Below are 26,624 nucleotides of genomic sequence, written 5' to 3' on the forward strand. Positions count from 1 at the left end.
TATCATTGCTTTTAGTCATTTATGTGAATATACCTAAAATTCACCCAATGAAGCACCAAGTAACAAAATACTTTTGATTTACTTACATATGCATATAAAAATGAATACCAGTAAGATAAATTAAGACTAAGTTTCGCTGAGAATCAAAGGAGTAAGGAAATAGGAAAAGAAATTCTTTATCTTTTAGATAGGTTCGTGATGAGAGCTTCTACCTTTATTGAGTCACTAAGATTGATCCAATTTTTTGTTTGTCTTCAGATGAGATACAGATGTATCTACAAATCTGTGTATTTTACATTGAAGTTTTTTTGTTGAGCACTTTTTAATTTGATGAACATTTTCAGGTTAATATAGGTACACAGAAAATTTGTTTTCTTTCAGATTTCTCACAGATTTATTGGAGCAAGCAAAAGAACAAAACAGAAAGAAATAAAATAAAATAAGAAAAGAGAAAAAAAAAATTTAAGCAAAAAAAGGGAAACGGCAAGGGAAAAATCATGCCCATAAGGAAAAATGTCATAAATAAGAGCGCTGCAATTTGTTTATATTAAAATGGAGAGTCAAAAAGTCGTCCTAAGGTCGAGGGATCCTGTGTGTACACACATAAACACACACAGACACATACAGATTTCCATTGCAACGCTGCTGCCAGCAGCAATAACAACAATACGTGCATAGTTTCCTCGTGTCTGACCCTTCTCTCCTCTCGCCCACCGGCCCTTTGAATTGCAGTATCGCATAGCCTGCTGTTTTGTGAATTATGCGCCTTCCGTTGCATGTGGCGGCATTCCCGAAGCCAAGGCCCAAGTCCAAATAATGGCATAACGCGCCTGGCTGCATATTTTTGAAGTCAGCAGGCAACAAGAGAACGCTATAGAAGGAAAAGCCAAAATGGCGAAGAGAAGGGGGGTCAGTCAGTTCACCCACAACTAACTGCGCTCGTTTTTGCAATAAAAATGTCATAAATCTTGATTTCTTGGACTCTAAACCGAAAGCGTGCGATAGCGACACGTCTTTCTCTCCTACTCTACCCAACTCTTCCCTCTCTTTCTCTCACTCTCTCTAGTGTTTCTTTCTTCCTGCTTCAACCATTTTGTTTAGAGTGTCTCTCTGTGTGTGTTGTATCTGCCTTGCAATATAACTGTCTATTTGTACTCTGCCTGCATATGAAGTACATTTTATTTGTTTTTATTTATTTGCACTCGTTACAGCAGCCTTTTGCTGCCTCTTGAGAAGGAGTGATAATTGATTTATGTGCAAAAGGCTTCATCTTAAGCACAATTTTAACTTGGCCCATGTAAATGGTATGAACAATGAATGACTGTCTTGAGGGTAACTTAAAACTGTTTACGATTTCAAGTGCATCGTATGACTATTATGTGGTGAGCTCTGAAAAGTGTGCTACATAATATACACAAAAGTGCGATGAGACCACTTGAATAGGTTTAAAAGAGTTAATATACACTCTCACAGCTAATTAGCCATAACTGAGTAGGGATTTCAATAAGCTTTGACTTTAACCATACTTATGTAATTCTCTCTCTGTTTAGACAAGTTTTTGGCTTCATATCTAAGCCATTTAAGAGAATAGTCCCCACTTTACTAGTAAGGCAAATTTTAGTCCTTTAGGATTAGCAACTATCAACTTTTCATGTTGCACTAAAAATTTCTTAATCAGGAAACTGAGCTGCCTATTATTCGTTATGGGAATATGGCCCTTAATTATAAGAACTAGTTATAATGTTATATGATTTCTATTCCTACTCATTTCTCAAAGAAACTAATCCGATTTTCTCCGACTCTCCATAAAGATGGAATATCCTTTTTTCTTAAGCGAATTTGTACAACGTCAAATAATGTCAAGTGTTGCTGATTTTTCCTGGCAATTTCAATATCAATTTGTTTTGATGTCATCGACAAAGTCCTTTGCTGATTATACTATAGCTTTTATTCAATTCTTTTTTTCCCGATGTTTTAAATTCCATTAACAATACGCATCAATTTGCATCGATCACATTGGCTAACAATATGTCCAAAATACGCCAAAGCAGAACTATAAGAGAATAAATAAATAAATAGCAAAAAAAAAAAAAAACGCATTAAACAAAAAAGAATCCTTTCAGCGAATGCAAGAATCGGCGTTAAGATATCCTTTACGTGACCTGTTGTTAATGTTAAGTGTAATCCGATTGGGATGGATTTCTCGATACTTTTTCAGGATGTAGATATCTAGGAACTTTAATATTTTAACAACATCTCAGCATGACTAAAAATGATTCATAAGTATTTTGTTTAAAGTCTTGGGAATGTTATTTATTGAAGCACTTACTTTTTTATCTTTAGTTTCTTTGATCAAACTATTCAAGCTAATATTAAACTTACTAATGGATTTACCTGTTGATAGCAGTCACAATGAGTCCATTATTGATGCTAGTGGCATGAATCTACCCACTTAACCTAGGGATTAGAGGGTATAAAACGAGTTGACTGAAAAATAAGATAAAATCTCTCGGCAGCTGGGCTAACGAGCTGCATGATGAAGAGCGTTAGATGAAAAGTTGGATAGATATATATTCAGGGGACGAGGAACGCACAAAAGTATTTGCTGAGTAATGCCAAACGATTTTATCTTATAGATAGATATATATGCATGTATAAAGGAACCTGTATATATAAAAGTGAATTTTCATTCGGCATCTTGGACTGCAGCCGTTTCTTTTTGCTTAATACAAATGAAAATGGATGAGCTACTAAATGTTGTCGTTGCAGTTGCATTCGATGTTGCGTTGACTGTATAAAATGAAATGAAAATGTTGCAACATGGCTAACAACAACAAAACAAGCTTTCACAACCGCTTCACCCCTCCCCTCGATTCTAGATCTTATCTACTATTGATATGACCCTACATCCCACTCAAGTTGACAATTTTTCTTTGGCCATGCACTTTGTTTCTATGTCATTCAATTCTAGTTTGCCCTTTGCCCTCCAACGAACACACACACACACACACTAGTTCAACATCCAATGTTTGTGTGTGTGTGTTTATCTTTTGTTTTTATGCCATTTATTTATTTAAGTCAATTTCGTTGAGTGTGTTTGAGCATTTTGTTGCAATTCGTTTTCGGGTTTTGCTTCACTGTGTTTGTTTTCTCCTTTTTTTTTTGTTTTTTTTTTTTTTTAAGTTTGTTGTGTTTTTCTTCATTTTTTAGTGTCTTCGGTCTGTGAGAAAGGTTGATGACAATTTTCACTTTGAATGATTGCCGACGCAATTGTTAGGTTCAAGAATGTGGCAAATGCAAATAACATAGAAATCTAATAAGCAAATTTATTTCTTCAGGTTAATTCTACTAAGGTTTATATGATACACAGAGAGGAATATCCTTTGTCTATCAATTTTTGTTGACATCTTGGTATGGCATGGTTTTATGCCAATCCACCAAACAAAACATTCTACAAACTGTAATTAATTGGAAATATCTAAGCCAAATATTTTAAAATGTGTATTTTTTTATAATCATTAAAAAATATCCGATAATCTCTAATGTCAATTTACATATTTTTTAAAATTATTTAATTCATGGTGTTCTCAAGACCGTAAGTCTAAAAAGTAACTCTTAAGTATGGTTTGAAACTTGAATAATGTGTTGAATGTTGTCAAAAGGGGGAGGCTTTTATGCCAGTTTCAAACTCTTATACGGCACAGTGACGCACTCTAGCAGAATTTAAATGCACAGCTCTTTCTCTCTCTCTCTCTGTCTCTCATTCTCTCTCTGTGCACCTTCACATATTCAGCAAAACAAAAATGTATTTCGGCTTTCTTTGACTACGAGAGCCTTCGTGTTTCCTCCTGTTTCGAAAGGAGTTTCCTTCGTTGCGTTTTGTGTTCGTTCAAGTCGTATGAAAAAACCGAATCGTAAGCGTTGGTCGTACGGCCTGTGGGTCGCGAATCGTTCGGTACATTTAGTTGAAGCTCAACCGTCGGAGTGTTTTGAACGTATGCAAAAATGTTGACGCTGATTTCGTACGGCAAATTCTCGAAAGCGTAGATCTCGCTAACACACTATGCCCTAGGTCAGTCAGCCAGTCAGCATTCGCGTCGAGTTGAATCGTGTTTCGTGTTTCGTCCTTACAATATTATTCAACAAAAAGACAACAAAGATTAACCTACAATTCAAGAAGTTCGAGAAATCGACTAATTAACTAACGAAATCAAGAAATAGAACAATCCAAACTTTCGTGCTAAAAAAAACCTAGGGAAAATGTTAGTTGCGTGTTTCTTTGGCGGCTACTTGCTGGCAGCTAGTGAAGAAAGTGCAAATTGTCCTCAAGCAAAGTATTGAGAGAAATTCTAAAGCAAAAAAGAAAAACCAACACAAGTAAAGGGGAGAAAATCTATTAAAGTTAAGGAAGCAAAAAAAAAAAAAAAAGTAAAAAACCATGCGGCAACTTTCCTCATTTTAATTGCTTACCTCTCGATTTTGGCATATATTAAAGACCACAAAAGTTAATTCTCTTTCTGTGTGTGTCCAGTTTGTATGTTTGTGAGTGCTGTGTATATGTGCGTGTGTTTTGATGGTCACGTGGCCACAACTTGGTCATGTTGTGCGTGACATAGTGACAACAACAACAACAACAACAACAACACCGACTACTAATACTAATGCTAATATTGTTACTACTACAAGCCAACTAAAGGATTAAGAGTGAAATTTTAAGGTAAGTTTCTCACATATTTGCTTAAAGTTGAGCATTTCTGTCATTTGCCACCTGCCGCGAAATGAGCGATGGAAACTTCATCGTTTTGCATGATGTGTCAGTTTTTCACTTTCGCACTTTTTGCATTATCCTAGAAGCTGACTCCTTCGCCATTTTTCCCTAGCGTTACTTCGATTGCCGTAACTTTAAATGCGCCAACAGCCGACTACCGACACAGGAACAAAACAAAAACAAAAAAAAAAAAAAAAAGAAGAAAAGTTACCGAAAAACTTTTGCGCAAAGTTTATTTACTTGTTTCTTCTTTTTTTTTTTTTTGTTTTTTTTGGTTCTGACGTTTTAACGTTATTGCTCATTTTGCAATTGTCTATTGGGGGGGCTGAAGTAAGAAACTTCAGTTATATTTTACTAGACGTGAATTGTAAATGCTCTAACGAGGGCCTACCTATAAAGTTTATGAAATTTTTAGACTTGAGATGTTGAAAAAGAAGCAAGAAATTGTTTACAACATAACTTATAACTATCAAACAACATGTTTGGAAGTAAATTTTAAATTTTTATACTTTCTATTAGTTAGAAATTTAAGCAAAAAGTAAAAAAAAAGTTATCGGATCAAACGTATAGATAACATATAAAGTCATGCAAATTTAGACATCTCAAGTTTATATGGAACATTAAATAATTGACATAAGATGGATATGTTTGTAACCAAACCTGTTTGAACCATTTTTATAAAAACAAAGTTTCACAAAACATTAATCAAAACTATTTGAAATAATAAAAACTTTGTTCCTTTCTTTGTTCCTCCTTAACGTATATAGTCCAATTAATAACTTTCTCTGATTTATGTTAAAATCACAGTATTCTATAATGTTAAGTCTACTTAAAGTTGCAGAAATATTTTTGTAGAAGGTATACTTAGATACAATGAATCCGATTCGGATATACTTAAAGGTTTAATAAAAACCATTGGTCTACGAAAAATTGAAATAACATTAATTGAGTTGTGTTTTTGACTGATTAACTTTAACTTTAGTTTTTCCATTGCCTTCATTGCGAATGCTCTTATTCAATCCTTCATCCTTCGAGGATACTTAAGACAAGCTTCATAGCTCATAAGTATATACAATATGAATATTAAACAAAAGATTTAAAGAACTTCAAACATAATGTGTCTTTGGTTATTAAATTGCTAAAACTCACCATTAATGCATCGACTAAAGCTGCAACAAAATTTAACCTAAAACACATTATAATTTCCAACTTGTGGGGGTAAAATTGTTAGTTTAATGTCAAAGTTTATAAACTTTTTGTGAGTTTTAAATGGCAAAATTTTGGCAGTCTTGTTTATGCACATTTCAAATCTGTTTTGCTTCTTCAGCAACTGTTTTTGACAAAGTTTATCCATGATGAGTAAATAAATTAGTTAAATAAATAACATCTAGTTGAAATTTTGTGTACCTACGAGTAAGTAGAATTTTGTATATAAAATTTAATGGAAATGGTTACACTTTACCAACAACTTTGCCTCATTTTTCTGACAATTAAAATATGCAAATTAGGGTTTTGCCAACCCCCGCTAAAATGTAAAAACAAAAACCCGTCACAGTCCCTTACAAATGACCAACCAAACAACACGCACGACTAAGCCAGAAATTATGAGACACAGATAGAATAAGGACTACGAGATAGAGAGACAGCGAGAAAGGGAGTGTAGAATAGAAAATACAGAGATAACTATACAAACACAAAATTTTGTAGACTGAAATTTTTGATAAGCTGCTTTCACACAAAATTTTGACAATTTTTCGTCCAACTAGCGTCAACTAACCAAAGGGAGAGATGACGAAAAGGGTGGTTAGAATTGGAGTCAGAGAAAGAGTGATGGAAAATCGTTGCTGGTCTAACAATTGTGGAAATTTACTGCGAAAAGTCAATTACGAATTGAGGGCAATGAAGGGTTTGGCCAAAAGAGGAAAAGGGAATATTTGATGGTTTTAAATTTCCCCCCAAAGGATTGACATACTACATATATAATAAGGCTTATCAAAACCAATTTTTGGGGTTTACTAGTGTGTGTGTGTGTGTGTGAGTGTGTGAGTGGTTGAGCATATATGTGCGAATGTGTTTGTGTGTGTGTATAGGTAGGTACTTCAAAAAGGCATTAAGTCAGAACGCATAAACAAAAGTTACGCATACGCAGCGTTAACCGTTGACGGGTTAATGTGATTTTAATGTACTTTTTACCTCCCCACCAAACAAAAAAAAAGAGTAAAAAACGAACCGCACCACACAAACACACATCATAGAGTGAAGAAACAGCGGGGTGTAAAGGACGAGATACGTTTGTACATGGTTTTGACGGAATGTGAAATGTGTATTGGTTGAGATAAAGTTTAATGCATTTTTCCCCCTTCTCCACTGTTTTTAATGTGCATTAAAAGAAATTCTACAAAACTTTTTGCTGTCTTTTATTTTCATATGCAAATTGATTATCATCAGCAAGTTGTTGGTTTATTTACATGTATATGTATAAAAGGTAAAAAAAACTTTTAATGCACCAGAAATTAGTATTCAGCAATAATGTTTTGTATAGAAACTTTATTTACAATACAATAGCTGAGTTGAGCGAATAGGGATAACGGTTTTTTTTTTTCTTAGACAAACTAGTTTTTAAGTGAAAATGAAGTTTTCCATGCGAATTGGGGCATGTGAATAATAATAATGAAATGATCAAGGATTTAATTTAATTTTAATTACTAGAGATTTTAATATTCTAAAGCTAAAAACTAGTTTATGGTCTAGCTTCTTATTTTTTTTTAAATTATTCATTCCCTTCATTCTGTTATAGTTTGTTATGCATAACTTACTTTTAATACTTGCTTGCCATATCTAACAGAAGAAACTACATACTTACTTTTATTATTTAAATCTTTGGCTGATAGGAAATGCGTTTTTAAATTTCATTTTGGCTATTAAGGGAGAACTGTTAATATAGGAGTAACCCAGAAATAGCTTAAAGTTAAGATAACTTACAAGTCTTCGATATAAAGATGCAATATTTGTATAGTGTAATCAAAATTAGTTATTAATTAACAATTCTTCTTCTATTCGAGCCACAAGTGTCAAGAGTTTTCAATGTTTTTAGTTGTTAAAGATATTTTTTTGGCGTAACTTGTTTTTTCCACTAATCATCTGAAGAGTAATAGAAATTAAAATATCTTCGGAGTATTTTAAGTCCACTTTGTTGATTTAGTTCACATATAACAAATACTTTTGATTCATATACTCGTAGTTGGAAATACAGTCAAATACTTTTTAAATACCTCATAGTATGTATTCTATTGTTTTGCCTCTGTGAGACTAACTCATTGATTGCTTAGGTGTCTTTAACATTCGAAGAATCTGAAGCATTTTAAAAGAATCGTTTAGTTATCACTCTACAAGAAGTATCTATAAGTTTTTAATTAAATTGAGCAAAGATTTGTGTAGAAGTTTTCGCTTGGAAATATATAAATAAAAATAAAGAGATGTTTCTATGTAAAAACAAGGTGAAGCGGCAGACCACATTATACAAGAAGTTAAATTATATAAGCCCAAAAGAAAATCCAATGAGTTTCAATATTTGTAAGCTTAAAAGTATGCTACACAATAAATACATTTGTACAATTGTGCTATAAGTCTACACTTTAATCTAACATTAAATTTATAGTATTTATCTGACAACAACAAAAAATCTAAACACACACAAACACAGACACACAAAAGGAAAACACGAGGCCAAACACCCGCATGAAAATTATCATCAAAATGGAAAACACAAACAAATACAAACACAACAGGGAAATCGAAGGGGTGCGAGTATATTGCGTGCTGTTCACACAACAATGGCGTAAAAAATTTTCCACGCTTTTGAAATCAATCTTCCTAATGACAGACAAACACACAAACAAACAAAGAAATAAACAAGCAAGCAAGGCAAAAACCAGGCAGACATAACCGACAAACATACAAACTGACAGACAGACCACAATATCGAGACACGTGCGTTTTGCTATATTTTTACGCTCAAGTATCTGGCACTTGTAATGGTAATCGATCTGAACAATAAACGAATGAAATGGCATAAAAGAGAAAGGAAATTCTGCAGCAAAGCAAAAACAAAAACAAAACAAAAAAAACAACAACAAGCAACAAGAAAGCAATAAAGAAAGCAAGTAGCAAAACAGTGGCAATTGTTGTTGGTTTCCTTCTTCAGTTTATATTTATTTTCAATTTTCATGATTTCAAATCATTTTCACTTTATGATAAGGTGAGCTCATGGCAAGTAATTCTTGGAAAATGTAAGAAGAAAAAAGGTCATTTACAATTCCGTGGAAAATTTTCTAGTGATTGATATGTTTGTTCTTTAACATTTAATAAGCAAAGTGCTAGGAAAGTTTATTTCGTGGGTAATTTTAGCAAATTCCCAACTCTCAGAGTCGTTAGGTTGTGTCCATGGCTCTTCACAGTTTCTATATATATATCCAGGTACGACTTATGACTCAACTTATAACTTATTATATTAAAATAGTTTTAATAGTAGAAATCCGAGTGCGAAATTGGAATGAAATGCTTTATTTTCGAATGATTTAGAGTTTAGTATAGAGCTAAATACATTTTTGTAAATTTTTTCACTAAGAAAGCACTTAATGGAATGACTGCTCAAAGGATTAACATACATATATACTGACAAAAGATCTCTATTTTTAACAAAATTTAAGAAAGAAATTAACACAATTGCACATTTTATGTTATGAACATTACCCTTGTGATAAAACGTTTAATAAGACCTGTTTATGCTGTACTTTATATGACACATTGAAAGCGTAGAACTTGATATTCCATATATAGTCATCACATACATATGTTCTTTGCTGATGGAACATTCTTTACTTTTATAAATTCATTTGCTAATGCATTTATACAAAGCATTTTATTTTTTGAGGTAACAACAACATTTAAAGTTCAACAGCGCCATAATGACACCTTGGCAATAACCAGCTTAAATTTAACCAATATTTGTGTAGGGTTAAAAAAGTAAATACATATATGCATGTGGGAAAGTAAAGACGAAAGAGGAACCATCGCTTGTTATTCTTTCCATTCAGCCAGGACTCGTGTCTGCCATTAAATGGCTTGGGTTCCTACCTACTTACAGTTACCGTTATTGTAACTGTTACATTTACCGAACTACTCACAGAAGAACGACGGCGAGTGGAGAGAAAGATGGTAAGAAGAGGACAGCAGTGGGAGCCCTTTTTCCTTTTAGATTTCACCCCGTCCGACTCGCCTGTCGGTCCTTTTTGCATTTATATTGTATATTCAATGATGAGTATGTTATTTTACCGAAATGAAACATTATTTTGCGCAATATTTTTGCCTTTTACGATGCGTTGTCGACATCGTCGTCGTCGATGTTGTCCTGGAGGACTGCCTGCGGTATCCTTTGCCTACAATTTCATCTCTCGTCTACCTCATCTTATTCTTTTGACCAGGCGAAAAACACAAGAAAAATACCGAAAACCAAAAGAGAAAAAAAAACAGAACTCATCTCTTCGTATTTTTTGGCTTATCTGCAAGTTTGATGGATTTTTATCCCTTTTTGGCGCCCATTCTATCATTTAAGTTTTTTTTTTTGTTTCGTTTTCTTTCTTGGTCCTACTTGGTCTTACTTTTATTACGGCTTTACTACTCTCTCTCTCTCTCTCTCTTTCTCCCTCATGATGTTTTGTTAGTATGAGTATGGTGTTGTTGTGTATTTGTTTCCTGTTTGTGTTGCATTTTTATTATGCCACCAGACACACGCATTTTATTTATTGTATTTTTCTTTTCCTTTTTCTCAAGACGACTTTTTTTCTTGTTTTTGGTTTGTCTTCCTTTTTTTTCCCCAACATTGTCGGCGAATTTATAAATATAAATGAGTTTTTCCTCAATGAAGGTTAAATTGAAATTTACAGAGAAAGAAAGATAGAAAAAGGGAACAAAAAACACGAAGAAGGCAAGAAACAGATAAGAAAATATGTTTAAACCTGATGAAAACTTTTCGTCCTGTCGAGCCTCTGCATATCCGCATGTGTGCGGTTTCATTTTAATTTTGATAAAAAAAAAATGCCGTACATCCTGTTTTCCCACTTTCATAATTTCATATTTGGAAAGAGTATGACCAGAAAATAGGCATATTAAATTCTTGGCAAGTTATAAATTTCTTTAAAAATGTAGTAAGTCCAAAACTTTGAACGAGCTAACAGCTATTGTTAATAGCTACTGCAAAATACAACATAGATAATATTTTTAAAATTGATTTTCAATATATGTATTAAGAGATCAATGTATTAGTGTATAAATAAGTCAACCCAATCGCGTCCAGCCCCACCTATAGCATCGTCTTTTTTTTTCCCTTTCACGGAAAAAGAAAGTGCCAAAAGTTTGTTTGCTTCTTTTTGGTTTTGCCTTTTGTTTGGTTTATCATTTGTCAGAGAAAAAGCGAGCCTAAAGAGAGAGTGAGAGAAAGTGTGAGGAAACAAGTAAAATGATTTTCCCAAATTGAATATTTGCATAAGTTTATTGAAAGAAAGCCAACGAAAAGCTAAATTTGACTAAAATACACCATTTGCGGTCTCTCTCTCTCTCTCTCTCTGTTTCTCTCTATCTCCTTCCCTTTTGTCTGGCATTTGTGTGATTTGTAGTATTTGATATTGAAGGGTTTCTTCTTCAATTGTATCCTTGATTTGGTAACCGCATTAAGCAGACTTTTTGAGATAAAAACAGAAAAATATTTAAGCTAGATACATTTAATAGAATTAAATATTGTATAAATAAGAAAATGGAATTTTATTTTCTTTTTATTTGTTTTCTTTTATTTTTTCTGCTGCCTTTGGTGAAGAATATAAACTCAGTTATGTGTCATTGGACAATAATTTGGGTCAAGGCAGAAATGAATACGTAATAATGTTTTGTGTGTGTGTGTGTGTGTGCCTGGCAAAAATATTTACTTTGGGGCATTCTCTATTGACCAAATATGTAACTGGCCATAACTTAATCATAAAGTTGAGCAAAATTCTCATAGCAATCAGCAGCAGTTCAATTCATATTAAAAACGATTTCATTTCATTTGCCTGACCGCAAGTACATATAAACAATAAATATATATACATATAAGAGCTATTATGTTGGTCATATTATTCTCTCTATCTCTCTCTCTCTCTCGCTCTCGCTCTCAGTTTATATCGTATATGTGTGAGGACATAAATTTTCGTAGCAGCAGCTGCCTCATAAAGCCAGCGGCTTAAGCAAAAAGGCATAAATCTCATCGACACTAAAAATCAGATATGCAGCAATCGAGACGGCGGGAAGGAAAATCTCCCATTTATAGTATATATATATTCGCGTCACCATTAATGTCATGTTATGAAAGTAATTTTCCTTAAATTCGCATATTAAACGATTCGACCATTAATAATGAAGAGGAAGAAGAGAAACAGAAGGAAATAGAGAGAGAGAGAGAGAGAGAGAGAGAAGAGAGAAAAACCTAAATGAAGTGGGGGAGAAAGAAAAACTAACAACAAAACATGAAAATGCTGTGCATGTTCCAAATGATCGCTTCAATAACCACAAAAACCATAAGACACAGAAGGACCAAAGGAGCAAAGTGAATGAATGACGAACTAACTAAAAGAGACAGAAAAATAGACGGACTAGGATGATGGCGAGAAGAGATGGCACAGACAAGAAGGGCAAATGTGATGCTGCTGGCCACGGCCACTTTCCTTTTTTATATTTCTTTTTTTTTTTTTTTTTTTTTTTTTTGCACATGATAAAAATTTATTTAGACCAAATAGAAAAGAATGAGACAAGCGGGAATAATAAACTGCTAAGTGAGGGTTGGCGAGGGGGCAGGCAGTACAGGAAATGCTAGGCAGCTATTGACGGCAGAGCCAAAGTCCATTGTCTAGAGTGCTTCATATATGTATGTAGACACATATAGAGATACAATGCATACCATAGCTTGGCATGACTTGGCCTGGTCCTGGCCCGTAAAGATCCTTGCCACAGGCAGTTTTGTCCGTCAGTTACACAGTGACAGCCGCTGACGACTGCATGCAATAAAATGTGTCTATCAAAATGTTTGCCTATTTCTTCTTCTATACCCTCTTAGTTACTTATTTCTGTACTCTTTGTTTAAGTTAAATGGCATTGCAAAAGGAAAAACCATAAACCGAAGGAATATTCTACAGTGAGCACACAAAATTGAAACAACTTCCAAAGAAAAAAGCAGACTGTCAGTCATAATCACTCAAATTCATCGTTTTGAAATAATTGAAATTAAATTTCAAAATTTGGAATTTCCAATGCCAACTTTGTTTAGATTGACGCAAATCTAATAGACGGCAAATTTGCAGATAGCTTTAAATAAATTCAAATGCATTTTTCTCTCTCTTTTTTTCCACAAAATGAAATTATTTTTTAAAATAGATTGTTGAATAAGAAAATACATGAAATTTCTTTTCCATCTACTGAATCCAATTTGCCGATGAAAATATTAAACTTATTTATTTGGCAAACTTAACGTTATTTGATAAGAATAGTAGTAGTGTATATAATATTTTGCCTGCCTGGGTTTTTTATTTAATTTTTTTTTTTAATTTATTGAAAATACATATTTAATTGCATTCGAAAATGCATTAGAAGCTATTGCTACAGCTCAAATAAAGGCTTCAAAATCAATTTAAATTTTAAAGAAATATCAGGGCTAAACTTAGCTGAAGAGATTTGAAATGATATATGTAGCTTATAAGTGCAGAAGGCTCATATATTAGATAAAGGATCTCAACAAGGGACAAAAACAATTCTGTTTAATATATTCATATTAAAAGGGCAACAATATAAGAAGTCAAAGTAGTATGTGAAGTAATAAACATATCAGATAAAACATATCTATTGTGATCCCTTCTAAAGATATCAATTGAGCGATTCTCTTTATATAAATTATGAAAATTGCATAAACATTTTTTTACAAACTCTTCTTAAATCGAATATTTATTTTAATTACATACATCTGTTTCTTTGCTACTGTCAAATATTTCTAGCTTTTTGTGTTTATGCTTATTAATAATGTACTATGATCAATGCTAGAACATTTAAATCATAGTCAAATAAAAGTTTTTTTTTTCCCATAGAAAGTTGTCATCCGATTTTCGTATATTTTCTTTTCTGATTGTGAGAATTTTTAAAATTTGAGTTATTGCATTAGAATGTTTTGTGCAAAGCACAAGGAACATCCATTAAGAAACCTTCCTACAATAATTCATTTCAGAGTGTAGAAAAATTCTGATGTATTTTGTATAGTATTTCCCTCATGCCCTTGTTCTGCCTTCATATCTTTGTATTTGTTTGTCTTGGCTTGGTGGTCTGTTGGCTGTTTGGTCGGCTGGACGTTTCCGTTTCCGCTCACTGTACGCCATGTTGATTTTGCCTTGCTATTCTTGTTGCTTCTGTTTTGTTTGCCTCCTCTGTGTGTATTTGTGTGTATGCATATTGGTGTGTCCGAGTGTGTGTGTGTGTGTGTGTTTTGTTAGTGTCCGAGTGTGGGTTAATGTGCGCACTCGACTGTGCGCAAATTGCTCAAGTGTAGTTCAAGTTGCTCCTCATGCCCATATACAGTTTATATAGCTATACAATATAGTATATGTATATGCTATATATTTCAGACCAAAGGAATACAAAAATTGAGCAAAAACCTCAAACAAATTTTTCATAATTGCCCCATGGACCATTAGTTTTATCATCATCATCGTCATTGTTATTATTGCTCTCACATTTGCACCTCTCTTTTGTGTCTTTTCACTTATCTCTATGGTCATGTTTTTTATTCCCGTTTTTTTTTTTTTTTTAGGTTTGCTTATTGCTATGTCTTACATTCTTATCATTATTAAGCAACTCCCCCGCCTACACTCCCGTAACCATTCCAGATGACGACACTCGGCGGACACGTTGACAAAATGACAATGAAAGAGGGCAACCCCCAAAAAAAAAACACACAACAAAAATAGAAGACCAAAAAAAAGAAAAAAAGGCCAAACACAAAACTTAAAATGTGCCCAAGTTGCGTTTTCCTATTGATTTCCATGGCCTTCTCGCCATATCTCTCTGGCAACCAACCTTTTGTATCTATTTATTAGCGCTACCTTTTCCTTTGTCAGCATTTCGTTTTCCTTTTGCTCTCTCTTTTTTTCTGAACCATCTTTGCCGCTCGACTCCAATCTGCTTGCTCCAACCTTCTTTGGTTCTTTTAAATTTGTTGTCATCTTCGTTTTGTATTTGCAAATCATTATTATTTGCGTCTGAGAATTTTCTTTTATAGAACGAACAAGATATATGGCTGCCTTTTTTATCCATACCCTACAATCAAAGCGAAAGAGAGAACGGTATATTGAATCTAAATGTTGTATCCATAGAGTGCGGACCTTATCGACTGATCTCTAGCAAGCCAAAACAAGCTAAATTTATGATCTAAATACATCATAATTCTATTTATAAGTAATTATCAATACTTTTAAATGATAAGAATTTCCAAATCGCCTTCTTTACCACAGGTTTGCATAGGAACCGTGTCGCAAAATTGACGTCATTAGAAAAACGTTCCACAAATTTGTTTGACTACTTTGAAGAGATAAGAACTTAGTACTAAGTATCTGCCGGTCGATCCCAAATCAGGTTGAGCGTTTTTTTTTTGTTGTGTGTCAAATATGGCTACCTTCATTTCGTTTCTTTTTTTGCTCATCCTTTGGGTTGAATATTGCTCACGGCAAATTTTATCGGTTCTTGCCAATCTGCCAGCAGGTGGAAGGGTGTCTAAAAAGAAAACGGGGTAAAAAGGTATATTCATGATGCCAACGGAAAGGAAATTGTAAATTTTTTTTGTTTGTTGCTTTATCAAAAGACGACTTGAATACTACTACTACGGAAGAAAAACGAGTAAATTGAAACAGGAATTGAAATTGAAGCCATTTCAATGCATTTTCATGATGAGAAATATCAGTTTAATAATATTTTGAATTAAAGGTTATTAATTCTAGTTATTTCTCTAGATTAATACTAATTTAAAAAGAATAAATCCCCTTTACTTTATTTTTGGGTTTTTTGAAAAACCCCAAAAAAAAAATTTTTTTAAAAAACCCCCCCCCACATTCCTTACTTTGAGCTTAAAGTACATAAAGCAAAAGTTGATTCCCATCCCATTGCTATGCCTCCGTCAAGGTTTATGTACTCAGTGTTAAAAATATTTCTCAACTTTCATGTGGTAATAGGTACTAAACTTTTGCCGCCTCGGAATAATTTTAATTAGTTTGGTGTACTTTCATGGTACTTTCACCCCAACACTTAGTGAGGATAGAAATCTGTGACCTTCCAGTAAAAGTTGAAAGAGTCATTGCCGAGAGTTTATTAGAAATCCATAATGCTCTTGTAATCGATGTGTAGGTATATAATTGCCGTGTTCTCTTTCTTCAACTTGCAGTTGAAGTTACTTACTTATGAGCTGAAGTCGAGTTCAATTTATAATCAACTTCTTTGGCAACAAGGAAGAAAACTTCTATAATATTTAACTTGTTCAATAAGTTGATGTGAGACTTTTCTTACAATTTTCCATGGTTTTTAGATTTTTTTTTTTTTTTTTTATTACTTTCCAACAAGGTGACAATCTTTAAGGGAAAATATAAAATTTGTTCTTCTCTTCGATGGAAACCGAACATCTGGGTGGGCGTTGAGTGGGCGTGCATCGTCTTACAACTCGATAATTGCGGCTTCAACTTGACTTTAACGAAAAACTTGTTCAACTTTTTAACTAGCCTTCCCAATATAAAACTTTTCAATACTCAAACCGAAGCAATTTCTTTACTTTTCGTTTTTATTCTTCTCTTTTCTTTTGCAGCTGCTGCCCGTCGAAAGGAAAAATCGAAATGTGCTTCCATTAAAGCAAAAAAAGAAATCGAAGAAAACGGAAAAACGAAGACAGAGCAAGCCAAACAGAAGAGGGAGAGAGAAAGATATATACAGAGAAAGAGCGAGAGAGAAAACTGCAGGCGAAATCTGCAAACCAAATCCAACTTAAGTCACATCAAATTAAAATCAACAAGCGACGAATAAAAAATAAAAAAATTACAAAAAAAATTATAGAAAATATTTTCTCCAAAAAGAAAGAAATAAGAAGAAAGCAAGACCGAAGAGAGAGAGAGAGAGAGAGACAGAGCGTGCGAGTGAGAGAAAGAATGAAGTGCAATAAAAGTCAAATGGCCACGTTAACAATGTGGAAAATTTTTATAGTCTTGCTGCTTGCAATGGCTTTGCTAATGCCGCTCACATTAGCGCGCCTGCATTCCACATCCGGAGGTGGAATGTCTACAGGATTAGGAGGCGGCGGAGGACTCGGCATTGGTGGCGGTGGCAGTAACCTGGGCCTTGGCCTAACTGGCGGTCTGGCCGGCAAAGATGCACACGGTAAGTTTTTGGCCCTTTCTGCTATAGCCCGTTGTTTCCACTTTTTATGATTATTTTAAATGGTAGTCGGTCCAGGCCAAGTCCAATAAATAAATTTAAATATTTAACTAACTTGCATTCACATTGCCAACTCGCGAGTAGCGAGTTGTGCCACAGGCGACTGTAAAAGGGATGAAAATATACCAGGAGAGCGAGAGAGAGTTCGAGTGGGACAGAAACTTTAACACCTCGTTGCAACTTGAGGCACGTGGCCTGCTTGTGTGTCCGTGTCGTGGCACGTGTCCTAGCATTTATGATTTCATTTCGCTTTGCTCCGTAAGCTCTGCTCCTGCTGCACTTGGTTTTTGGTTTTCTTCTCTTCTCTGTGCTTTTCGGTTGCACGACTAAACTGTCCATTAGCACAAAAGCCAATGCTTATGGAATTTTTAACAAAACCGGGACGGAGACAGCGGAGGTAGCGGATAGAACAGTGGTTAAATTTTGATAGTGGGTGTAAACACGTACGACTAAAATTATATGCGACTATGAGTAGGGTTTTAGCTCGAAAGCAAATAGTTTCCTCCAATATGAGTTGCATCTACATAGATATGTTGCAAGCCATTTTGCAGCCTTTAAAAATGAGTTGGAAATCATTTGAACTTTTCTCTTAATACAGATTGTAGCAGGACATTTGTCATCGCTTGTCACGCTTTAATTTAATGAATGGTCAAGAACATTCTTCTCAAACTTGGATATTTCTATATAACTAAAAGTGCTCATACGATTTTGGCAAATTTTGCATTCTATTCCCAAATTAATTATCAGAAACTTTTGCTCACACTTCTTCAAATAAAATTTTACTTTTTGCGAAAAATTTCAAGATAAAACGTTTTTAACCAAGACGAGATAAAGACTTTTGATGAAGTTCCCTAAAAACAGTTTAGCTTAGATTTTATTGTGTCATCCAAATGTTTCACCTGCTGTTTTGCTTCACATAAAGGCAACATTGAAGTGCGACTACAAATCAAAAGCCAAGTTATCCTGCGCAGTTGATTGAAAAGTTTTTTCTTTCATTCTCTCAGCGCGATAGCTTCCACTAAGCTCTTCCGCTATGTAACTTTTTGAACTACGAAAAAGTAGAAAATTATTATACAGCAAAAGTTTAGACGAAGTTTATATACTCTGCGCTGAAATAGGCTAAAAATAGGAGTCCGAGTTGTTAAGTGGAGCGAGTGAAACGAGGTATCAAAGTGAAGAAATATTAAATGAATTTTTATTTTAAAATTTTCCATACTAAAGAGAACGGAGAGGTTATTGTTTAGGATTAGTAATATTTGTATAAATCTTACTTAGTAGTTTCTGCTTACTCATTAATGAGGCTTTAAGATATTTGATTTTTCTTGTTGGTAGAGTATGAAAATACCTTTCACATGTTTTGAGGTAGAAAAGAGCTATTTGACAAAACTGCCAGGCGAAAAGCTAGGGCTATTTATTATGCCCCAGGATACAAACGCATACACACTTTCACACACACACACATACATATATATAGACCAACACACTCATACTGCGTAAATCATTTCCACTTTATGCGCTCTCTAAGCCAGACAGTGTCAACAAACTGCAAAGACATAGGAAGCAAGGATAAAAATGGTAAAAAGGAGGAGAGGCATGGAAAAACGACAAGCATTATGGCGCATTAAAAAGTGGAGAAAGATTGAACAAGAGAGTAAGAGGTAGAGGGAGACAAAGCTAAAGGGGTGGAGGTCAGGCGACAATCTCTAGCCAGCCAAAAAGTTTTGCCGTTTAGGAAAGTGTCAAGCATTTTATCACACGGAACTCTAACACAACAACAACAACTAGAGCAACAACGACCATAATAAATCTTTAAGAAGAAGCAAGTACAACATGGGAAAAATAGGGAGACACAGAGAGAGAAAGGGAGACAGAAAAAAGGACTAAAACATTGCAGCTAAGCAGGCGCCTAAAAGTATGCAACGAACAGTAAATAGCTGACTCAACCAACTGACTGACTAGCTGACTAACTGTCCGCTTGACTGACTGACGAATGAATGAACGTACGTACGTATGAACCAGAGTCTTACATACACACACACACACATACACCACCACCATTTTGGCAAGTTTGTTGTCAACGTGTTGAGTGCAGCAGTTACCGTCACTCTGGCAGGCAAAAAGAAAAAAACATCACCGAAAACTCTCCATAGGGAGCAACTTCTGCGGTTAGAAAAACGATTTGACCAAACATCAGGCAAAAGGACCAAGAGAAGAGCACAAGAAAAACTTATACAGGCAAACGCGTGTTGGCTATTGGCGGTTTTTATATCAAACAGGTGCAGACTTGCTGAGTAGCAAGTTGAAAGATTAACCCTTGTGGTAAGCCAAATTGTTGGCTAGCTTTCGTTATTTTGCCAACTTAACACATTTTACATTTATCTAAAATTTTACCTGATTCTACAAGATTTTCTTTTGGAATGCTCAATGCCAATCTAAATAAGAAAGGAAGTTAAATAAACATAAAGAGTCTAATTGAAGAATCTTTTAATCTTTCTAATTGAAGAATTTGTTTGGCTTGGTAAAGAAATTCACCTAAAGGAGTAAGTTAAGTCAGTTGAATACTTATATTCATTTGCCAGACTTTCAGATTAGTTTACCATTTATTAAATTTAACTTGAAGATGATTTATCGACAGTGCAGTAAATAATTCCTCAACTAGAGTAAATAATTCGAATGTCTACGTATTTAGAACTTAGACTGAAACATTGGCTATGGATAACTCAAATAAAACCCATTTCATTAAGTGAATTTCTGAAAATATTCAAACCAATTTCTATTCCAAAAACATTTGAAATTCCTTACCAAGCCAGTTATGGTTAATTTTTGTACAGACCAAGGCAATAATTAATTTAAACTCTTGTCAATTGTCAGTTTTTCCATCAACTCTATCAACGGTGTCGTGCCGAAGGGTTAAAACTATAAATCTTGTCAAGTTACTACCCCTTAACTCCTTTGATCCCCACTCTCCCCTTTAATGGCAACGCCCGCTGTTTTTATAACCACAAATTAGGCTTGTAAAAAATGGGCAATCAAATTCCTGTCAGCTTCAGTGACATTCAAAGTGATGTTAAAGTGATGCTAGACGTGCTACAAACTGAAACTTCTCACTGAATTTTTAATTACATCAACGATGAATTGACAGCCCGTTTGGCAGGTGAAGCCAAAGGACATTCCAACCACCACCTCCCTTCGTTCAATCTTTTGCATCGGGATCTAGTTTACCCTATTTTTTCTGCTGGCTTTAATTAATTAAGAGTGAAGGGTAGTAAAAAGTTATGGATGGTGGAGAATGTTCTGTAAAGTTTCAGAGAAACCTTTAAATTATGCGATTTATTTTGCGGACAAAACGCAAATTATGTTACCTTTCCTTCTATGAGTTGACTTTAATCTTAGGCCTCTTTGGTCCATGTTCGCTGTCGTCTTGTGTCCTGTTGTCTATGTTTCCACTTGACTGCATTTTTGTGCTCTTTTGTGCATAGAATTTTTGAATTTTTGCCTCGCGCAATTTTCGCCAACATCAGAATGCACCAGCAAAATTCAAAGCATTTTACCACCAACAGAAAACAAAAAAAGAAAAAACACCTAAACAACAAAAAAAAAAAAAAAAAAAAGGAAAGAAAACACACACACATAGAAAGAAAGAGAATATTGCAAACCTTTAAAACAAAAGCTTTGCTAGGTAGTTTGGTAGTCATCGTCACAAAAGCCGCCTAAAACATGGAAAATGGACAAACTCCCTTTGCTCCATGCCATAGAAAATGAAAGTTTACATGTTGGCCTGGGCATAGAAATTGCGACTTATTGTATTGTGTGTGTGTGTGTGTTTGGTTCTCGCTTGCCTAAAAATATACTATACAAAATTCTAAAGAGTTCTGCCTGGCAAAACCCCTTTTTCAATGCCATCAAGAGAAGAAGAAGGAGCAGCTGCTGCTGTTTCCAAAGAATGTTGAATGGAGCATGAAACCAAGTTGGCTGCTGCCACCATTCTCTGTTGCCACTGGTCTGCCCTCCGAGACTCACTTCTTCTCCTCCTTCTTTCGCATTTTTGTGACTTTCATTTGCCATAAATTACTTTATGTTATTATTATACAATACATATAAAATGAGAAAGCCAAAGATGGTTGGCGGCTTTTTGGAGGAGAAGCTGGCTGGGAGGTTGGTTGGCAACCGCGGCAGCAACAAGCAAATGGCGAATATTACTTTTATTGCTATTGCAGCGGACTTTTTCTACAAAAAATGACAATGACTTGAGCAAGAAAGAAGAAGACATGAAGTAAGAGAATCATGGAGAGAGGATAAAAAAAAAGTAGTGAAAATTTTATTCTGATTGAAAGATAATAAAAGTATACAACTAAAGAGAGTGGTTAAAAACTAATTGTAATGCTTGAAATGGGAACATTTAAACAAATTTGACACATCAAACTCACTTTAAGGAGAGTTTTTTAGATTTATTTGGTATTAAATTAGATGATTGGAAATCATTTACTTGAAAGTATTTACATCTTTATGCCCAGATGATAAAATTGGATATTATTACAGCGACCCAATTTATCTAATTTTTAATTTGTTTAGTTGATAATGTTAAGTTAGAAAGAAGCAATTAAGTTAATTGATATGAAATGTAAGCTAAATTCTATTCTAATCTGTTTTTATTATGGTAATTGCTTTTAATTACACCTTTGCCTATAATTTATCAATACAAGAAATCTATTTATAACAATAGAAATGAATTTGACTTATTTATATTAGCAACTTGAATGGTTTATGTATTTAAGCGAGTGTTTTAGTTTAATTGAAGATTATATTTAGACTTTGGTCGTCTAACTAATAGGACTATTTATTTCTGTCTAAGATCAACCACAAAGCTCTTTCAACAAATCTCAAAATACTCACAGCAATTCGACTTGAATTCAATTGAATTCAATTCAATCAAAGATTAGTTTGCCACCTTTACTCTATCCACTTGTTTCGATTTGCCTTATTGGCTTAATTAAATGAAAGGAAAACATTTGCCGTATTGATAAATAAATAAAAGTCTTTTGCTTTCTGTAGAGGAAAGGCAATTTGAAAGTAGGGCCACGCCCATTACTTTCTACTGGGCATATAATTTACGTGTACGTTTAGCTAATTTTACCTAACCTGAGGCTCGAAATAAAACTTTAATACAAAAATTGTGGTTCGTGGAAACAGGAAATGTAGCGGGTCAGTTGAGCAACCCTTTTCATAATGACGATGATGATGATGATAATAATGATGATACTTTCGTGTGGTCGGTCTCTTTGTGTTTTATAATTAATATTTATGGCCGACAAACATACGACATAAGGAAAATGCCGCCTACAAATGGACTAGCCGGTCGAGTCGTCGAGTCAATGTACTTGACTTCTATGTGAATTCTATGAGAGACTTTGACTATGGCTACGACTCCGCCTAACTAAATATATGTATATGGCGTGTCGTGTTCTAGTGAGATTATGTAATAATTAACTGAACATTAACTATTTGTAACCATGAAATTCCAAGCTTAACAACAACAGAAAACAGAAGAAAAAAATGTTACGTAAAACAAAACATATCATAAAATAATTGTGTTTTGCTTTGATATTGCACGACACCCAAGCAAAAGCAAAGTAAATAAATAAACATGAAAGGCTAAAACACAAAAAGTCATTGAGAAGAGTAATCAAATGTATAGAAATTGTTTAATACCCTTTAAAACTTAATTGCTTTGACTTTACTTACCTTTGCTTTAATTGGCAGTCTGCTAACTAATTTGATAACTTATTATTATTTCGTTTTTAAGACTTGACTAAATAAAGTTTTCTTCTAAAGTGCGTCCCAAATGCTTCCTTACGGTAGGGTATTTTAAGCGCTTTAAGCAAATATTTATATTTAATTTTAAGTGCAATTTTTACGTGAAATTTAACACCAATCAGTTGAAGGCACAGCTGAGGCAGGGCCAAGTCGTTTCAAAGTATTGCGTATACGTAATGGCAACTGAAATGTATACGCCTGGGCGTGGGTGTACATCCGTTGTATGTGTGTGTGTGTGTGAAAACTATAACAATAAATCTTATTTATGTGTTTTTTGTGCGATTTTTATGAGTTGATTTACCGAATTAAGTAAAAATAGTTTAAATAAATGGCGACCCCCAAAAAAGTATGCTATAAAATTCAAATTCAAGCATGGCCAAGCGGAAATGCCCTGGAAATGCTCTGGTCACGCCGCAAAAAGAGAGAAACCAAGGAATCTGCTTCTAATCTAATTTAAGCTGCCATTAGTGTTTAACACAGAAGGTTGCCCTTTGCGCTCCTCCAACTCCTCCATCACCAATTCCAGGCACCATTCGAGGCACCTTCTTGCCTGCAATAACATTCATATATATTTTCTGCTCCCCAACTCTCAAGACAGCTTCATCAATCAAAGGCTATGCCAGCAAACAGTTTGCCTGATGACGATGATGTTGGGTAGGGTAGGGTAAATGGTTGGACTTGGTAAATGTGTGCGTGCTCGCTGCGTAATTTAAGTTTGTGAACTTGAGCAAAACACGCGCAGTTTTTTGGTGTTTTATAACGCTCTTCTACCTCACGCCGCCTGCTCGCAGTAAGCACTAGCCGCCTAAAAATATGCTTTGAATTTCTGGTGTTTGTGTGCCATATTCATTTGTGGCATGTGTTTCTAATGGTACGCGTAATGTGGTGGAAGCAACAACCTAACGGGGAGCTCAAGAAGGAAGCAAAGACTTAGCTAAGCTTGTTTGTTGAGTAGAAAACTCTTTATGAGTTTCAGAGTTGAAAAGTATACGAATTTTCTAGCAAAGAAGTCTACAATTTACTGAATTAAAAGGATAATTGCTTGGATATGGTGTGAGTAATAAACATTCGCTTAAATAATACAGTAGAGATTCGATTAAGCATTCAGTCACTTGTAAGCTGAGTTAGATTTCTAACTATGAGAACCTTAACGCCTTAAGCAATATTCTTAATAATATGGCTTCTTAAAGAGAAAGTTCCCGACTGTTTAAAAATTTTTTTTTTTGCCCAGAAACCAATTCTTAGATTGAGCAAACTTCCTTTCACAAGAGATACGCGCATCTGTTGATTGATTTTTAAGCTTAAACTTCCCTTTAAATCACAATGGCTTGTTGCGTAAGATGAAACGCCAACATAAAAACCCAATCCGTAGTGGGTGTGGCAACATAAGGTGGTGGATTTGATGGCTGCCATTGTAATACTTTTGAAGTAAGTAATTGATTTTTAAACTTGACACCTTCACGCTAAGCAGCTTAGCCAAGAGTCGCGACCCTTCTTCGTTCGCCTATCCCTTTGTCTGGTTTGTCTGGAAAAAGGAAGAGACAAAAATAATTTGCTTGCTCCTTTTTTTCGCTGTTGTTGTTGCTGTTATTGTAGTTTTAGTAATATGATATAGCTCATTAGAGGATTTGTGAAATAAATATATAATGTTGTGATGTATTTGATTACAAAATGCGGGCCAAGAATAAAGCTTGGCTAGTTAAATAGCCATTTTGCAATTAGATTTAAGTGCTAAAAGTAAAGAAACAACGTCGACTGACGACTTTGGCAAATATGAACAGCAAAATGCTTTTAATTTATGGTGACACTAATATACATTAATGTCTTGGTGAGTCTTTGGACTTGGGCTCACAACCTCTATGTTAAACCCGAGACTGAAAACCAAAAAAAAAAAAGAAAAAAAAACTCGACTCGAGTCGACTCGACCCGGGTCACAGACATAGACACAATTAAAAGTCCATGGCCCAGAGAAATGTTAATGACAATTTGCACCAAGTGTTCCTTTTAGCCATTCTACCCATCTCGGCCTCCATCTCCATCTCTGTCTTAGCCAAGTGGTAGTAGAACCTACCAAGCCGCGCAAAGACACTGTCTGCAGAAATTTTTCGAAACTACCGTAATTTGCATATTTTAAGTTGACTTTTATTGCATTAAAAATGGCAGTGGCTTTGCCCATTTGCGACCGCAGAGTTGCAGAGCTTCGAAAAATTGCCCTAAGACCATGGCACTGGGCGTTAGTTGGGGGTCAAAATATATGCACTACACACTACTCCACAGTGAAACAAAAACCATTTACAAAGTTACAAAACTATTAACAAAATGAAAGGCCAAAGAGACTTAATATCGTAAGAAAAACTTTGACCGTATGGGGAAACAAAAATTTGGCAAGAACCATTTTCTTGTGGATTTTAATTCCGATTTGAAAGTGAATAAATATGTTTTGTCGCCAGTATCAATGTATTCTTTAGAAAGACGAAGCATCAAATTTCAGTTTTTTTTTTGTCTAAAAATATTTGCTTTTGTTTCAATGTTGCCAATGGATTTGGCTCTTTATCTTTAGACCTTCTGTTAACTGTTCTCTGGGCCTTTCCACTTCGAATTTCTTCGTCTTTTTGCTCTATGTAAAACTAGTAAAAGACAGATTACAAAAATACAATTAAAATGTTTTAGTGAAAATTAACTGCAGTTTAAATAAAATGCTACGTTGGCCAGAAAACATCCGTTTGGGTTCTGCCCTGAACCTTCTTTTAGTCATTCCAATGTTGTTGTCGTTGTTGTTGTTGTTGTTGATGATGATGATGATGACGACGACAACGACATGGTCGTTGTTTTGCCTTGGTGGTTTTAGTGGTTTTAGGGTTTTACGTTAAGTATACGCACCGAGTGCATAGACAAGTTATCCATAGCCAAAGATGTTTACTCAAGGCGTGTGGCTTGAAGGGGATTTTGCAATTTGTTGGACTTCCTCTTAGTCGTGGTCGTCGTCTCTCCCACTCTCTCTTTGTCTCTTTCTCTCTCTAGCTATTTTTATCGTCATCATCATCATTATCATCAACAGCTGCTTGTCTAGGTTGCTGCTGCTTCTGTTGCTGTGGTTGTTTGTGGTTGGCCTAGAAAGTTAATTGAAAAAAATAAAACTTACCTGGCCTGTGTGGAAAAAAGGTTTAATTTAAATAAACTACAGACTATTATAGCCTGGACTGTGGGGGTATTTTGAGGTTTCACTGCTGTGGCTTAGAGGGGGGTACGGGGTTCCTCTATATTTAACCTCTCAGGTGTTGCCAAACTGCTGCGGCTTAGCCGTCTAACCGACGACATTTTAGACATTTACATTGTAAAGAAAGAGAGATACAGACAAGGTTCTTTGTTTGTCTGTCTGTCTGCTTAAGAGCAGCTTTCAACTTTGTGAAACTTGAATCAATGTAATAATTTATTCCGTTTACATTAATTCCATTTCCGTTTTCAATACTCTCTTTCTCTGTGTAAGCCAAGCCAAGCCCAA

The 26,624-nt window shown here is 34.7% G+C and overlaps 1 protein-coding gene across 1 annotated transcript in view; it reads left to right on the plus strand.

The window, feature by feature from the left end:
* Positions 1-3,994: 3,994 nt before the first annotated feature.
* side-II (sidestep II) overlaps positions 3,995-26,624 on the plus strand; it is an 82,086-nt gene continuing 59,456 nt past the window's right edge. Inside the window, exons 1-2 of the mRNA XM_068284430.1 lie at positions 3,995-4,717; positions 16,686-17,251. Coding sequence (XP_068140531.1) covers positions 17,023-17,251 — 229 coding nt within the window. The 5' untranslated portion in view covers positions 3,995-4,717; positions 16,686-17,022. The remainder of the gene's footprint in view (positions 4,718-16,685; positions 17,252-26,624) is intronic.

The sequence above is a fragment of the Drosophila tropicalis genome, unplaced genomic scaffold (assembly GCF_018151085.1).
Source record: "Drosophila tropicalis isolate 14030-0801.00 unplaced genomic scaffold, ASM1815108v1 contig_393, whole genome shotgun sequence".
NCBI classification, from domain to species: domain Eukaryota; kingdom Metazoa; phylum Arthropoda; class Insecta; order Diptera; family Drosophilidae; genus Drosophila; species Drosophila tropicalis.